Below are 16,841 nucleotides of genomic sequence, written 5' to 3' on the forward strand. Positions count from 1 at the left end.
TATGATCTGTTATAAATCAATTGAAGCCACAAATGTAATGTTTAGCCCCGGCGAGCGCACTCCCTTAGTGGATTTAGTTACACACAAAAAAAAATCATCCGCCCCTCCCATCTTCGGATATCTTTAGGAATTCAACCCGATTGCATCAACGCTGATTCCAGTTTGCAGGAGGGAGGAAAGAAGAAAAAAAAGAGCCTAATATTATTTCCTGCTGCTTGTGATTGAGCCATTAACCTTTTATCTCTGGCTTTTGTTTGACGTCTCTAAAAGGTAAGGATGAAGATATTTATTCCATTTCCGCCCAGTCGGCCAAAACAAGCGAGTGAATCATTCCGTCTGGGGCTTCTGTAAACAAAAGGCCTCTCCAGGTCTCTGCCAATCAGGCCTTATAAAATATTAACCCAATGTCATTGCCCTTTTAGAATCTCTCACCTAGAATTCCCTAATTGTTCCTTTTCTTTATCTCTCCACTGCAGAGAGTAAATAAATTAACAAAATAGCTTTTATCGCCCTGAGTAACCTTTTAACTGAAGGATTATCTGGGGTTTATTTTTCATTTCTCTCACAGCGATAGCGGAGCATGCCCCATTGATTGGTTTGCTGGGGTGGTGACCAGCCATGAAAACAAGGTCTTATTGATAAAACAAAGCAGCTCCTTACCTTTTAAGTGCCAGGTCAGGCAGAAATTCAGAGGCCTCAGACCATGAGGGGCTTCACTATATGCTGAGTTTATAGCTTATTTTTATTTTGGTTTAATCAAACGGTTTAACAATATGCACACAAATCCCCCTGAGAGGTTAACTATGTCTGTTGCAGGACAGGGTTTAATACAGTGCTTTCCTACCTGTTTAAATCCCTGCAGATTAGATAACAGATTGGTTTGAGAGACAAACGTGAAATTTAAAACTTTCTTGACAATGTTTGTTTTCTTTGCCTCGAGGTTAAAAACTGAGGACAACTGACATCCATAATAGGTTCACTATATTGGAATAGTGCTGATAACATCCACAGCTGATTTGAATGGAATCACAGTCCCGTGTCTCCCTACGTCTGTCTCACCACTCAATGTCAATGCAAAGTATGTTTTATTAATTATTCACATCTTTCATTTTCAATTTATCTTTCCCAACCTTTCACAATATTTAAGAAAACTATGCCAATAATACATGAATCGTTTAAGTATCTTTTAATGAAAAACATGAGCTATTCTCTTGTTCCAGCTTCTTTTAAATGCGCGTATTTGTCTTTGGTTTTTTATCAGGTCGGACATCTGGAGAAGTCAAATCGGAGGTTACAACATAAATAAACTTCAAAATCTGTTATTATTTAACTTTTTTCTGACATCTTATAGACCAAACAATTGCTTAATTATTTAAAAAAAATAACTGTTTAGTTAATTTATATTGAAATAATCCCAAAATGGAACCCCACATCGTAAAAACGGTAATAATCATAATTTGGCAAAACTAAATCCCTGAAAGTGACAGGTATATACATTTCCTTCAACGAAAAAGAAGGAAAAAAGATGATTTATTTTCCCTGCTGACCTTGACAGTCTATTGGTTGTGATGATCATGATCTGGGAGTCACACTGTGATACATGGGAATGTATTCGCTCATCCATCTTCCACATGCATCCATCTATCCTCGCCCTCATCTCGTATCTGTATTTGCATTGAACCTATTCTTGGATTATCTCAATCAGCTTCCCCTTGCACCTGTCAAACACAGGTAGCCATATCGCACTTATCTGATCTAGATAGCTGGATTACAGCGAGTTTGTGAGTGTGAGGGGAGTAACAAAAACACACACGTACACACGCATGCACTTTTATTTATTAGGGCTAGGAACAGCTGCATCCGCCCGCAAACTGTGAACCTTTGTTACGGAACAATATATCACAGATCAAATGGTGTGAAATCAAAGCCGGGAGAGAGTTAGCATCAATCCCACTAAAACCCCTTTTAAAGTGCTGTCTGTGCTCTGATCCCTGTGTGGACTAATGTGCAGGGTGGAGATCAGTAGTGGAGTTGGGAGAGTGGGTGCCTTCCCCCGGTGTCTTCGTCTGGGCTCCGGCCTGATTAGAGCCACGCTGGGCGAGACCAGCGCGGCGCCTCGTGGCACTGAGGAACTTCCCCGCTCCTTCCTGCTGCCCCCAAAAGCCTGCATGTGTCATCCAACCACAGCCGCTCTTTAAAGACAAAACCACTGTTACAGTAGCTCCAAAGAGCTTAGTCTCGTAATCACACTCTATTAGAGCCATTTGAAGCCCCTCAGCTGTGAAATAGAATCTTAAAAAGATCTAAAACACGATAAATCGCTGATTATTCCCATGCATCATTAATGTTAAAAGCTGATTTCATAATTGTACGTCCCATAACTACAGAGTCTCCGATTGTTTAGTATCACATCAACAGCCTCTGATAATGAGTAAGCAGACTTTCTACATCGCGGGAACTGATGAGGAAAGCCTAATTGGTTGACTTTTCCATGCCTAATGGATGATTCTCTTAATTAAAAAGATACTGTACCAAATGTTAGGAATCAGATAGCGCTTAAAGTAAATGCAGTTAATCAAATGTATGAGAACGAGCAGTTCCAGGAAAGCCTAAATGAGATTGGTAGATATGATTTTGCTCCAATATTTATTAATTGCGAGTGCCTTTGGTTAGTGAAAACAGAACAGGTCTTATCTTCAAACTGCGAGGAAATTTCATCTAACCGCTCTCACTGATCTCTCTTTTTCATGAACTGCGATGCATATGAAACAAGTCTTCAAAACAAGGCTTTAAAAACTTACCCAGTCAGGGTGCCTTTGAGGATATTTAATTAAAATCTAATCCTGCATTCATTAAGGCTCACATAAATTAAGCTGTCATTCATAAGATTTATGGATTCTCATTTGCATATTGCATACAATTCATCAATTACTCAAGTATGAAAGGAGCGCATTTCCCTTGGAGCTGCCTGCTAGCCTGCCAACATTTGAAATGAGAGAAAGAGCACGACTGTCAGGCATTCACTGCAAACTTTTCCCCACAATGTCTGTGCACTGATTAATCTCATTTTCTAGGCATCCCTTACAAGATTGTACACAGTCCAGCTGCACTTTTCAATTATTTCTCCTGTCCTCTCAAGTAACTTTGGAAGCAGGACGGGCTAAATGTGGACTGGGGGCTACTTTAGTCTTTATGTATATAACATGTCTTTTTGCCGGGATAATCATAAATTAGAGAGAGGGGTTTTAGTGATCCTAATGGAAAGGAAATGTAGTAATTTTACTGCAAATCCCATCAGGCAAATATTCTGCATGCTATAATAGCATATTTCCTGTCACATTTAGAGAGGAATACATCCAGCAGGCATTCTGACAGAGGGGGGAGATGATAGAGGGGGAGGGGGACGGATGAGAGGGAGGGAGAAAGAGAGAGAGAGAGAGAGAGAGAGAGGAGGAGAAGAGTGGCAGAGAGAAAACAAAAGATATGTGGACAATCATAGTGCTAAACACATAAAAAAAAAGAAAAAACTCCCTTTCTGGACGTGAGGCTATGGGAAACACAGTATGGAGTAAGTGCTTAAAGCAAGCGGAGCGTGAACGCATCTAAGATAAAAGGTCAGGCAAAAACAAACAGACCACTCGTCAGGACGAACGGAATTAATTGACTCATTAATATGCATGGCTAATAAAGCTCAAAATCCTAAAACAAAAATCATTGTCAACCATTCCCTTTTAATGGCTCTTATTTTCAGCTTGAGAAGAGCCGGTCTACAGGGTGTATCAATCTGAGGAGGGGTGGAGTTCCTCCAGCGCACAGACTCGGGGTAACCTCGGTGTTGTATGCCCATGTCCTCCCCAGCAGACAAAGGCAGAGTTGTTCTGGTGGAGGGATTAATTGAGAATTAATCCCAGTTTCTGGCAGTGGAACAGACCGGCAGTTAGAAGTGAAAGTCATCCTGAAGGGTAGTTAATTGGTTCCCCATAGCAAAAGCTTTGGAGAACAGAAATCAAGCTGCATTTTCATTAATCCTCCCCATTGTTTTGTGAAATTGTTGTGGAGAGTGACTTCAGATAGAGTCAATAGTTAAGGCTTTTAATTTGCTTTTAATTCCACCAGTGGGGTGACAATTAACAAACCCCAAAGAACAATAGCTGTGAAAATGATGCGTTCGATTGACTCTAAATGACTCCGAAATCAAAAACCGATAAGCAATTAATATACTGTACTCTACAAATGGTAAGTACCTCCAACACGCTCCATCTCCGTCTCTCCCTCTACCTCTCTCTCTCTCTCTCTCTCTCTCTCCATATATCACTCTCTCACCACTAAAGCTTTTGAACTTAGGGAATAGCACCACCAGATTGTCGGATGTGATTAATTTCAGGTCTAAATGGACACAACAGACAGAAAAGGGGTGATGTAATCATAACACGATGAGACACGGTGACTAACGGCAGAGACGGAGGAGGAAGGGAGAGCAGGGAGAGAGAGAGAGAGAGAGAGAGAGAGAGAGAAGCAGAAGATGGAGAAAGAGACACAGAGAGCGACTCTCACAAACATACTCTCAGTTCAAGCTAAACAGGAAGACCGTGGTGATTAGCATTAATTGCACTGAGGATTGGAATCCTGTGTGAAACATTAAACAAAAATTATCTGATGTTTATTCGCTTTTTTTCTCCTCCCGATTCTCTTCTCTCTTTTTTTTTCTAAAATAATTAATGAAAAGTAAATACTTGGAGTCCGAAAATGATCTGGGGAGGAATAGAAATGTTTACATAATCAGGAATAGTGTTCCTGTCTCTCCCTCTCTCTCTCTCTCCCTCTCTCTCTCTCTCCCTCTCTCTCTGTCTGGGAGTGTATACACGGAGAGGTTAGGGCTGGAGCCTGCATGTTCCTCACTGTTCCCCCATCAGAAGTAACAGGGTCTGTTCCCTCGAGTGTCGACTGCTGCCGAGAGTGTTTGCATATTCAGACACAAGCAGCCCTGTTTATGCAGCCCCACTCTTGGCCGCTCAAGTTCACTCCGATGCGGGCCCTGATCAATTTGGCCAGCTGTGCTTTAAATGCTGTTTACAACAATAACATTGCGGCAAACGCAGAGCAGGGTTTAGCGTGCGAGAGTGTACACACACACAGACTCACTTCCCATGGAGCGAGAGGAAGAGAGAGAGAGAGAGAGAGAGAGAGAGAGAGAACTTCAGAGGGAGCCCCCGGTCTGCACATTCCCAGACGGGCATTTGTACTGAGTTAAAGACGAATCAAAGCCCGACTGCTCTGCAAGAGACGGAAGAATTGGATTCTGTCTGTGTACATCTCTGTGATCCTTCCGGAAGAATCTCTGGCTGCTGCAAGCAAAGAGAGGGAAGGGAGGGGAGGGGGGGGCCTTACAAGAACTCAAAACTAGAGTCCCAAACTGAAGTGGGCCAAATTGAAGGTGGCACGTAGCAGTTACAGCCTTTATTCCTGACGAGTGACTGGCAAAGAATAGAAAGAAATATAAACGTCAGGCTTTCTGGAACCCCCCCCCCTTCCCCCCACACACACACACACAAACACACACACACACACACACACACACAAAGGAGACGACTGCTTTCGACAGGCATGCCAGGTGTTTCACAAACAATTCTCTTTGGGGCGAAGATGCGACGTTCCCGAGACTTCAGATTTCTCTTAAATGCTTCATAAGAGATAGAAAAAAAACTCCATTTAAGTCTGGCAGGAGAGCAAATAGGCCTACTCAGCAGATAGCGGTGAGGCTGCTGGTGTCTTCTCGCTTGATGATATAATTCTTAATGTACAGCCTGACTAGACATAAATCTTACCCAAGCATCACCTCACCTGAATCCCTTTTCTCCCTCTCCTCCTCTCTCTCCCCCCCATGATGAATTGTTTGCTACATCTCGGAGACTAAAACCCTTCAACCTCTTCAAACCCGGGTTTCTAATAACGCGTAGGTGCTGGGGAGAGGTGACAGCATGATGAATATCACAACAGACAGCTCCAATATGGGACAATTTTACCAGATCAATATCTCACTGCAATATCAGAGAAAAGGAGCTGATATTAGTCTACACAGTGTATTACAGATGGGGTACATTTCTTCACTCTGCACTCCCAGTGAACCTAGGCTATATTTCATCCTTGTCGGCAATGGTTTACACACTCACAAACGCTCTGGAAACTAATCATAGCGTGGTAGCCACGCCAGATGCATCTGCTTAAAATTATCCATATGTGTGACGCATCCGTGGCCCCCTCGCTCAACACGGCGATGGACTTGCAAATAAACTGTGAATCACATTAGAGGATGTTACAGACCATTATTTCTGGTGAGAACAAATGTTTTGTCACATCGTAATAGAGAGACATCGGGTCTCATGTGGGAGATGCGACTCTCCGAAGGCAAAAAACAGGTTTCTCGTGTTTATAAATCAAGAAGTACACAGACAGTAAAATGTCATGGAGCCGAATTGTGCAGTAAGTAAGAATATTAGAGTATTTCATCTTTAAGTAACTGTTTCCTTTATAGTTTAATATTAATGTAAGTCAATTATGACAGACAGGAACGTTTTGAGACCACAGGGTCTAGTGGGGTTAAAATTATTAAACAAAGAAACAGTCATTGTAATATTTGACATGTTCACATAAGAAACAACATCATCATCTAACCTTTGAATAGTGAGTAAAGATTTGACTGGAATCAAACCAAACTTGTAATCATGTGTGATCATTCCACTTTGTAATATGTGATTAAGCTCAAATCTGTGGCTTTGTGTTATTATTGGATTATTATAATGTATTTTAATCATAGGTAATATGATTGATTAAATTAGGTCTAGTGTTTGAATCATAGGCTGTTGTACAGTTACTTTGGATGTTATGATACACTTGAGTAATACATAGATATTTTACAATTATATAAGTGCATGTGTATTTAATTGCTACCTGCTGATTAATGAAAACTGTCTCTTTCAAATAAATAAAAATATTAAGAAAATACCTCATAACGCATTCCTAAATATTTCCTATATGGTTTTACAACTTTTTGCACTTGATAACTCTTAGATATGTTCAAATGCCTGATATAAATACTGCGCATAGACAAATCCATGCAGATGAGTTGTAACTGCCGCACATTGGCAGTTTGTTTAGTTGGTTAACCTCCCGTTTTTGGTTCCTACTGGTTATAATGGCACTGGGGCGGAACTAATTGCCGCCGTCATATGTTTCCTACACCACACCTTTAAGCGACGTACCTAGCCAAACAGCGCGAAAGAAGCAGCACAATCAATAAGCTATAAATTAAAGTTAAAAGTAAAAGCACATAAGAAGAAGAAGAAAAAACTATAAAGGACAAGCAATAAGATAAGATTCCCTCAAGTAGTAAGCAGTGGACGAGGTATGTTTATCATTTATTTATATCTAAGAAGAATGTGAACGATTTTATTGTGTTGCTTTCAATTGCATGGTTGTGCGTGATAGTGATTTGCATACTATGTAAAGTTGTGAATATGTTTATGTAAGTTAAGTTTGTAAATGTGCAAGTTAATATTGAGCTGCGGGCTGTATGTGAGGTGTGTGTGAAGTGTTTTTTGGTGTAATGTAACACCTGTTGTGCTGCTGTAAAAACGGACATTTGCATATTGTGAATTTGTATTTATTTTCATTTATTTTTCTCTCTAAACCCAGTTCTCACGGGTTGGTTCGACCTGGAAATAAAACCCCGTTTTCTAACAAAGACCTCTGGCCTCGTGTGAACTACTTGGGAGCTACAGTGAGAACTCGACTGCTCTGCATGAGTAGCCGAGGAAGACGCAACCAGACAGCAGCGGCCATCTCCATGCCGCGTGTGTATCCTTTACCACCAGGACGGCGTGAACATGGCTGCAAATAAAAGACTTAAGTGTTTTGCACTGAGAGACTGAGATCATTTGTGCATTTTTCAGTACAGTTTATTTAAACCATTGACTTTAAGTGCACAAGAGACTGAAACTTTATTTTCATTTTCATATAACAAGTTGATGTTTACCTACCTTTTAATTGATTATTTGAAGCGCATTGATACTCACATTGTGTTGATATTGAGATTGTGTATATTGGTGGTTACACTGTAAAATTTCTGTTAAACCAATGACACTAAATTAAGAGACAACTGTATTACTGTGAATTTAAAAGTGTATTGCTGTTACTTAGCAAGTGTTTAATATGTCTAATACCTAAAAAATATTGTAAGCTACCCTGAACCCAACTTTACTACTGAGTTAATTACTAAGCTAAAGATAATTTTCGATTTAAACCAAACTAAAGTAACCCAAGTAAAATGTCAGAGTTTGAGCTAGCCCCTGAGAGTGACGAAGAACGTGTCAGTGATGATGACATGAAGCAGCACTGCACAGAAGCACAACCACAAACGACCGAAGGCACTGAAGCTGATAACCCCACTACCTCACAAGAGCCACAAAGAGGCCAAAGAGTTCGTAAATTGACGGAGAAGGGCCAAGAACTGCACGATGAGCAAGTAAGAAAGGTTGCACACCGTTTCAGCGTGAGCTACGAGAAGTGGAAGACTATCATTAAGGACGCCAAAGGTACGCTGAGTGGTCAATGCTCAAACAACCTGCTGCATGAACACATTACCAAGGTCAGCAATGCCTCAAATAATCTAAATGATGTTTATGAAGAGCTAAGACACATCAAAATTCCAGACCAAGACACACGTCGCAGAGTAGACACCTGTGAAGCAGTAACAAAGAAGATAATCAAAACTGCAAGAGGTTATCTAAAAACTGAAAGGGGTGAATGTCAAGTGGATGATAAACAAGGTGTTGAAGAAACAGGATCTGTGAGCAAGTCTGTAGTCTCAGATAATATAAGCATTAAGTCTCAACACACCAAGTCCTCCAAGTTCTCTGCCCAAAGCTCTCGAAGCAGCTCAAAAATCACATCCAGACGTTCAAGTCAGTCTTCTTCACACAGGCAATACGCCGCTGCCGAAGCTGCTGCCAATGAAGCCGAATTTCAAGTTCTGCTCGAAAAGGAACGACATATCGAAGAACTTGAAAAACTTGAAGCTGAAGAATCAGAGAGGAAGAGGGTTCTTGAAGCCGAAGAATCAGAAAGGAAGAGGGTTCTAGAGGCCAAGCGCAGGCAAATAGAGCGAATGGATACATTAAAGAATCTAAAGGCTGCCAAGGCCCGACTGCAAGTATATGAGCAGAATGAAGGCTCAGATGAAGAAGTGGAACCGCTGCTCCATCAACATGTCCCCTTGAAGGAGGAAAGGAAGGAGGTCAAACAGGAACGTAACCTGTCAAAGCATCACCCTCAACCACAAGCTATGCCACTTCTGAACAAAGAAGATACCACTGCAGCCCTCGTGAAAGTGTTTGCAGACTCCATCAGCGCGAGTCGTCTTCCCATACCTGAACCATCAATGTTCAACGGCGATCCACTCAGATTCAACGACTGGAAGGTTTCATTTAAGACACTTATTGACCGGAAAAACATACCAGGTGACGAGAAGATATATTACTTGCGAAGGTATGTGGGTGGAGTTGCAAAAAGGGCCATAGAGAGTAATTTCCTTCTAGGCACAGAGTCCGCCTATTGCGCAGCGTGGACCATCTTAGAAGAGAGATATGGCAATCCATTCCTCATAGCCAAAGCCTTCAGAGACAAGCTTGATTCATGGCCCAAGATAAGCTCCAAAGGAAGCTCAGAACTCCGAGAACTTGCTGACTTCCTCCGTGGCTGTGAAGCCGCCATGTCTCAGATTGAGGGTCTTGAGATACTCAATGACTGCAATGAAAATCAGAAAATGCTTGCTAAACTTCCAGACTGGCTGAGCTCAAGATGGAATAGGAAGGTTATGGAAGAGGAAGAACATAGTCGCAGGTACCCAAGCTTCAGTCAGTTTGTCATGTTCGTTACACGTGAAGCAAAAATCGCTTGCAACCCGATATCATCCCTCCACGCTCTAAAACCAGTTGAATGTGAGAAGAGCAAGGATCCAAGGAACAGAGGTCCTGGAGCAAAGGGATTGGCGACAAATTCAGACGAAAAGGCTGCCGCCACAAGCTGTGTGTTCTGTGAAAGGACAGGGCACAGTCTTCACCAGTGTTATAAATTCAAAGATGAAACCGTCTCTGACCGGGTCAAGTTTGTGCAAGAAAATAAGTTGTGCTTTGGCTGTCTGAAGTCTGGCCACCGCTCAAAGGACTGCGAAAACAGAATGATCTGCAAAACGTGTGAGAAAAAACACCCGACTTGCCTCCATGATAATCGCACCAAGGAAGGAAGGAGGTCAACAATGCCTGATGCAGCAAGAGACATGTCAAATGGACGCAAAATTGAACGGTCACAGGATAGGGCAACAAGAACCTCACTTGAAGCAACATCCAATAGAGTCCTCCAGCATGTCAAAGGCACTCATACATCCACCATCATCCCAGTGTGGGTGTCGGCCTCAAGTGAGCCTGATCGTGAAGTTCTTGTGTATGCACTTCTTGATACACAGAGTGACACAACCTTTCTCCTGGACGACACTGCAAAGGCTCTACATGCGAAGAACGAACCAGTTCAGCTAAAACTCTCAACAATGGCTTCAAGAAACACTGTTGTGTCCTGTAGGAAACTGACTGGTCTGCAAGTAAGAGGAATGCATTCGGACAAGATAATTCCCCTGCCAGTGACCTATACAAGAGAATTCATACCTGCAAACAGAGATCATATTCCCACACCAGAGACGGCGAAAGCATGGCCACATCTCGAACACATCGCAGATGAGATAGCTCCGCACCAAAGCTGCGACGTAGGCTTGCTAATTGGCTACAACTGTACTCAAGCACTCGTCCCAAGACAAGTGGTTTCTGGGGAAGAAAATCAGCCCTTTGCACTGAGAACTGACTTGGGCTGGAGTGTAGTTGGCTACGGCAACCTATCACTCGACTATGGAGACGCGATTGGAGTGAGTCACCAGGTCATCGTTAAGCAAGTGATACCAGGTAATCCATCCTTTTCAAACCTCACAAGCGAAGTGCACTACGTCTGTAGAACACAAATCCAGGAAGTTGTCTCGCCTTCAGCTGTCATCAAGGTGCTGGAATCTGACTTTGTGGAAAAAGCTTCAGAGGACGGCAACATATCTCAAGAAGACCTCAGATTCCTGTCAAGGATGGAAAAAGGCATCAGGCTCAAGGAGGATGGTCATTACGAAATGCCACTGCCATTCAAGAAAGACAGACCTAACTTACCAGATAACAAGATATGTGCTATCCACCGTCTCAGATGCCTAGAAAGGAAGCTGAAGAGAAACAAGCAGTACTACCAAGACTACAAGACCTTCATGGACGAGACCATAACCCGTGGAGATGCAGAAAAGGTCCCACAAGAAGATATCAGCAAAGCCCCAGCATGGTACATTCCCCACCACGGGGTGTATCATCCGCAAAAGCCTGGGAAAATTCGAGTCGTCTTTGACTGCTCTGCAAGATTTAAAGAGACATGCCTGAATGATCATCTCCTGACAGGCCCAGAGTTGACAAACACCTTGATCGGAGTCCTCTGTCGGTTTCGTCGAGGTCCTGTGGCAATCATGTGCGATATTGAGCGCATGTTTCACCAGTTCCACGTGAATGCAGAAGATCAAGATTACCTACGTTTCCTATGGTGGGAGAATGGAAATCTCGAAGCAGAACCCTCCATCTACCGGATGAAAGTCCACCTGTTTGGTGCAGCCTCCTCACCTGGCTGCGCCAACTTTGGACTCAAACACCTCGCTGCTGAAGGACGTGGACGCTTCAGTGAAGACACCATCCGCTTCATCCAGAATAATTTCTATGTTGATGATGGGTTGGCAAGTGTAACATCTGAAAGGCAAGCGATCCAACTAGTGAAAGAGGCAAGAGAACTATGTAGCACAGGCAAACTCCGGCTGCATAAGTTCATCTCTACCAGCAAGGAAGTCCTAGCCACAATCCCTAAAGAGGAATGTGCTAAAGTTGCCAAGGACTTGGACATGGCACTCGGAGAGCAACACATGGATAGAGCACTCGGTGTTCAGTGGTGCGTGTCTTCTGACCAGTTCCAGTTCAGAGTGCTTGTCAAAGAAAATCCATTTACCCGAAGAGGAGTCTTGTCCACGGTTGCCTCAGTATATGACCCGCTTGGGTTCGTGGCACCCTTCATCCTGGTTGGAAAGCAGATACTGCAGCAGATGTGTCGTGACAAGCTCAGTTGGGATGACCCCTTGCCTGATGACCTTCGACCCTTGTGGGAATATTGGCTCAAAGACCTGAAAAACCTGGCTGGTGTGAAGATCCAGAGATGCTACACTCCACCAAGCTTCAACGTCCAGCACTATGAGCTCCACCATTTTTCGGACGCCAGTGTGTCAGGCTACGGAGAGTGCTCATACCTCAGAGCGGTTAGTACATCAGGTGAAGTCCACTGTACCTTAGTCATGGGAAAGTCAAGAGTCACCCCTTCTAAGGTCACGACCATACCAAGACTAGAGCTGTCAGCAGCAGTGGTAGCTGTCCGCATCAGTGACCTGCTCAAGAAAGAGCTCGAAGTAGAATGCCTACAAGAAGTATTTTGGACTGATTCTATGGTTGTACTTGGATACATCAGTAATGAAGCCAGAAGATTTCATGTGTTCGTAGCAAACCGTGTAGAACGCATCAAGCGAAGCACAGAGTCAGCGCAGTGGAGGTATGTGACTACTGAGGAGAACCCAGCAGATCACGCCTCAAGAGGTCTCACGGCAGAACAGCTTGTAGCCTCTAACTGGTTCACAGGCCCAGCCTTTCTGTGGCAGAAAGAGCTACCAAGTGGAGATGTAAAGGTGGGAGATATCTCAATTAGTGACCCAGAGCTCAAGAAGGCCCAGGTTCATGATACTCAGGCAAAGGAGGTGAGGTCGCTTTTAGATCGCCTACACAAGTTCTCAGACTGGTTAAGAGTGGTAAAAGCTATTGCCAGGCTCCAGCGCCGTGCAAAGGAGGTCAAAGGTCTCAAGCCGAAGTCCTGTGAAGCCAGCAGTCTAGAGGAAAGAAGAGAAGCAGAGATGACCATAATCAAGATGGTTCAACATGCAACCCTATCTCAAGAAGTCCAGTGCCTCCAGCATCACAAGGAGATAGGTCGCAAGTCCAAGTTGAACAAGCTAAGTCCATTCCTGGATAACAAAGGAATCATCAGAGTGGGAGGCCGCTTAACTCATGCTGCCCTACATCCACATGTGAAGCATCCAGCAGTTCTTACAAAGGACAGTCATGTGTCAGCATTGTTGGTCAAGCACTATCACGAGAGAGTGCACCATCAGGGCCGAGGAATGACTATGAACGAGCTCCGCTCGAATGGCATATGGATCCTTGGATGCAGCAAGACAGTGTCATCCCATATTTACAAGTGCACTAAGTGCAGGAAGTTCAGAAGAGGCACTGAACAACAAAAGATGGCAGACCTCCCGGAAGATAGGATGGACACTACTCCTCCGTTCACTTACTGCGGGATGGACTGCTTTGGACCATTCCACATCAAAGAAGGAAGGAAAGAGCTAAAGCGTTACGGGCTATTACTTACCTGCATGTGTTCTAGAGCAGTACACATAGAGATGCTTGATAGCATGACCACCGATGCCTTCATTAACGCTCTGCGCTCCTTCATCGCTATTCGGGGAATGGTACGGCAGATAAGATGTGATAGAGGGACAAACTTCGCTGGTGCAAGGCGTGAGTTTGATGAGGCATTGAGAGAGATGGATCAAGAGGAGCTCAAGGAACTGGGATGTGAGTTCATCATGAACACCCCAGCTTCAAGTCACATGGGTGGTGTCTGGGAAAGACAAATCCGCACCATCAGGAGTGTTTTGACGTCTATTCTAGAACAGTCAGCCAAACAACTTGACTGTTCCTCTCTACGAACATTCTTATACGAAGTCATGGCGATCGTGAATAGTCGACCTCTGACTACTGATAACCTGAATGATTCATCTAGTCCAGAGCCTTTGACACCGAACCACATACTGACCATGAAGTCTACGATTATATCCCCTCCTCCTGGAAAGTTCGTTAAGGAAGATATTTACATCCGCAAGAGATGGCGTCGGGTTCAACTCCTAGCCAACAACTTCTGGTCACGATGGAAGAAGGAGTACCTCTTAAATCTCCAGCACAGACAGAAGTGGGTCAAAGACTGCAGAAACGCGAAGGTTGATGACATCGTTCTACTAAAGGATGAGCTGACGCCGAGAAACCAGTGGAAGTTAGCTAAGATTATCGAAGTCTATCCCGGGAAGGATGAGAGAGTAAGGAAGCTCAAGCTGCTCATCGGCGACTCAACTCTGGATGTAATGGGAAGGCGCACCTCCAAGCCGGTTCACCTCGAGAGACCCATTCATAAAACAGTCACACTGTTGGAAGCAGACTGAAGACCACAGGGTTTTAAGCCTACTCTGTTTATTAGTGACCAAATTTACTTTATTTGATGTTTTATATGCAGTATATGTCCTTAAGATGTTTAAGTAATCACAGGTGATTGGTGGGAGTGTAACTGCCGCACATTGGCAGTTTGTTTAGTTGGTTAACCTCCCGTTTTTGGTTCCTACTGGTTATAATGGCACTGGGGCGGAACTAATTGCCGCCGTCATATGTTTCCTACACCACACCTTTAAGCGACGTACCTAGCCAAACAGCGCGAAAGAAGCAGCACAATCAATAAGCTATAAATTAAAGTTAAAAGTAAAAGCACATAAGAAGAAGAAGAAAAAACTATAAAGGACAAGCAATAAGATAAGATTCCCTCAAGTAGTAAGCAGTGGACGAGGTATGTTTATCATTTATTTATATCTAAGAAGAATGTGAACGATTTTATTGTGTTGCTTTCAATTGCATGGTTGTGCGTGATAGTGATTTGCATACTATGTAAAGTTGTGAATATGTTTATGTAAGTTAAGTTTGTAAATGTGCAAGTTAATATTGAGCTGCGGGCTGTATGTGAGGTGTGTGTGAAGTGTTTTTTGGTGTAATGTAACACCTGTTGTGCTGCTGTAAAAACGGACATTTGCATATTGTGAATTTGTATTTATTTTCATTTATTTTTCTCTCTAAACCCAGTTCTCACGGGTTGGTTCGACCTGGAAATAAAACCCCGTTTTCTAACAAAGACCTCTGGCCTCGTGTGAACTACTTGGGAGCTACATGAGTCACTGGAGGTTTAATCTGGTGAAGTGCGGTTCGGGGGATTCATCACAGTGCAAACATTTGTTGAGCCCCAGATGAATAAATCAATCACAAACATTCTCTGATAAATTAACTGACACTCTTCTGTTTGTCAGGCCCGGCGCTAAACACTGTGGTCAAGTAATGTGTGCCAGAAGAAATGGAATGAGACACCTTTTACTTCCGAGGGAGACGGATGAATATAAGAAGAGAGAAAGAGAGAGGGGGGGAGAGAGGGGGGGGAGAGGGCGAGGGAGAGAGAGAGAGAGAGGAGGAATGACAGAGAGACTGAGGGAGGGAGTGCAGACGTTGCTAATGCTTAATATCTTCCCTCTCCAGGGGGCCGCGACTGAGGGCCCCTCTGCTGTCAGCTGCAATAGGACCAGCCTTTTTGTGAGTGCCCAAGGTTCGTTAAGGGCTATTAATGGAACACAGTATCCCTTGTGCAGGGAACTTGTCAGTGTTTCATTAGAGAGTGATAAACATATAATACATAAGTGTCAAACACAGTGTGTGTACAGTGTCTGAGCGGTGCAGCGCGGCGGGAGGGGGGGGGGGGGGGAGGATTTGGGGATTGCGGTGCAACAGTCATTCCCATGCTCTGCAGTGACAATATTAATGATTCCGGGACGAGGGAGGAGCAGGGGGGGGGGACGCGTCGTGGCAGGAAGAACAGAAAACGCTGAACCGTCTCGTCCTCTCAAATGGCGACTTAAGTAAAGGAAAGTATTCTTGGGTCGATATCCAGCCCCGATGAAGCAGCCGGGCATATAGCTGTTGTTCTCTTTAAGCAGCTCGGGCCCAAAAGTACAAGAAAAAGAAATACATCATATTCAATTAAAGTTCTTTTTTTCTCCCCGCCGCTACTGAACAAATCAGCCCACAGCTGGGACTCTGGGTCTAGTTCACAAAGTCCTTTTGATCATTTCCGTGGCAGTGAGAGAGTTTGGAGTCCCACGGAGTACGGAACCAGGCTGATCTTATTATGATAATTGGAATACATCAACTTCAGATGGCGCTAATGGAGTGAGATTTCAGTGATCAAGAGCACATATTCAACTGTGGAAGCAAGTTCACTTTTCAGAAGGAGGCATTATGCAACGCTCTGGTTGTGTTCCCAGTAGGCAGCTGCTGAGACCGCCAGCAAAACCAAAGAGTCCCTCGCTTTTTAGCTTTGGTGTTGGAGGAGACGCTGCACTCTGAAGTTCAGCGCCGGAAAGAGGAGCGCGGCCGCGGCGGAGTCACATCTATTTCCCCATGAGTGAGTAATTGGTTACCATGACCATTAATCAGTTAATCTTCCCTTTTTTACCCCCTTCTTTTCAACGGAGAAATATCAGAGGTTCAATAATTAAAAACGTGTCAGGTGAGAGTCCAACGCGTTTCCTCACACTGTATGTTCTCACATTCCCTGCTTTGTTCATCTTATTAACCTCCTCTCCACTCGCCGCGCCTTTAAATGAAATCTTTAGCCCCTTACATGTGAAATTAAAACTGCCCTCCCTTGAGCGCTTTTAATTATTCTTCTTGAGGAGAAACTTCCACTTACACTTTTGTCAGAGCGGCCCTCTCTCTCTTCCCAGTCGCCCTTTTCCTCACTCCCACTCACTGCCCAGG

At 43.8% G+C, this 16,841-nt stretch overlaps 2 protein-coding genes across 3 annotated transcripts in view; one reads left to right on the forward strand and one right to left on the reverse strand.

The window, feature by feature from the left end:
• The window catches only part of dachd (dachshund d), a 101,869-nt gene that overhangs the window by 49,126 nt on the left and 35,902 nt on the right, over window positions 1-16,841 (reverse strand). The window lies entirely within an intron of this gene.
• LOC128455620 (uncharacterized) lies at window positions 7,131-15,170 on the forward strand. 2 transcript variants are annotated; one of them, XR_008341750.1, is made up of 2 exons: window positions 7,131-14,829; window positions 15,120-15,170. XR_008341750.1 is itself a non-coding variant. In XM_053439323.1 (2 exons), the coding sequence occupies exon 2, from the start codon at window positions 8,324-8,326 to the stop codon at window positions 14,432-14,434; it is 6,111 nt and encodes a 2,036-aa protein (XP_053295298.1). In that variant the 5' UTR covers window positions 7,131-7,402; window positions 7,693-8,323; the 3' UTR covers window positions 14,435-15,170. The 2 variants fall into 2 exon arrangements, 1 of the variants encoding a protein (XP_053295298.1); XM_053439323.1 differs by having other exon boundaries at window positions 7,131-7,402; window positions 7,693-15,170.

This window comes from Pleuronectes platessa, chromosome 14 (assembly GCF_947347685.1).
Source record: "Pleuronectes platessa chromosome 14, fPlePla1.1, whole genome shotgun sequence".
NCBI lineage: Eukaryota > Metazoa > Chordata > Actinopteri > Pleuronectiformes > Pleuronectidae > Pleuronectes > Pleuronectes platessa.

Excerpts from the sequence above, each read along its gene's own strand:
- LOC128455620 (XM_053439323.1), top strand. The coding sequence starts at position 8,324 with ATGTCAGAGTTTGAGCTAGCCCCTGAGAGTGACGAAGAACGTGTCAGT.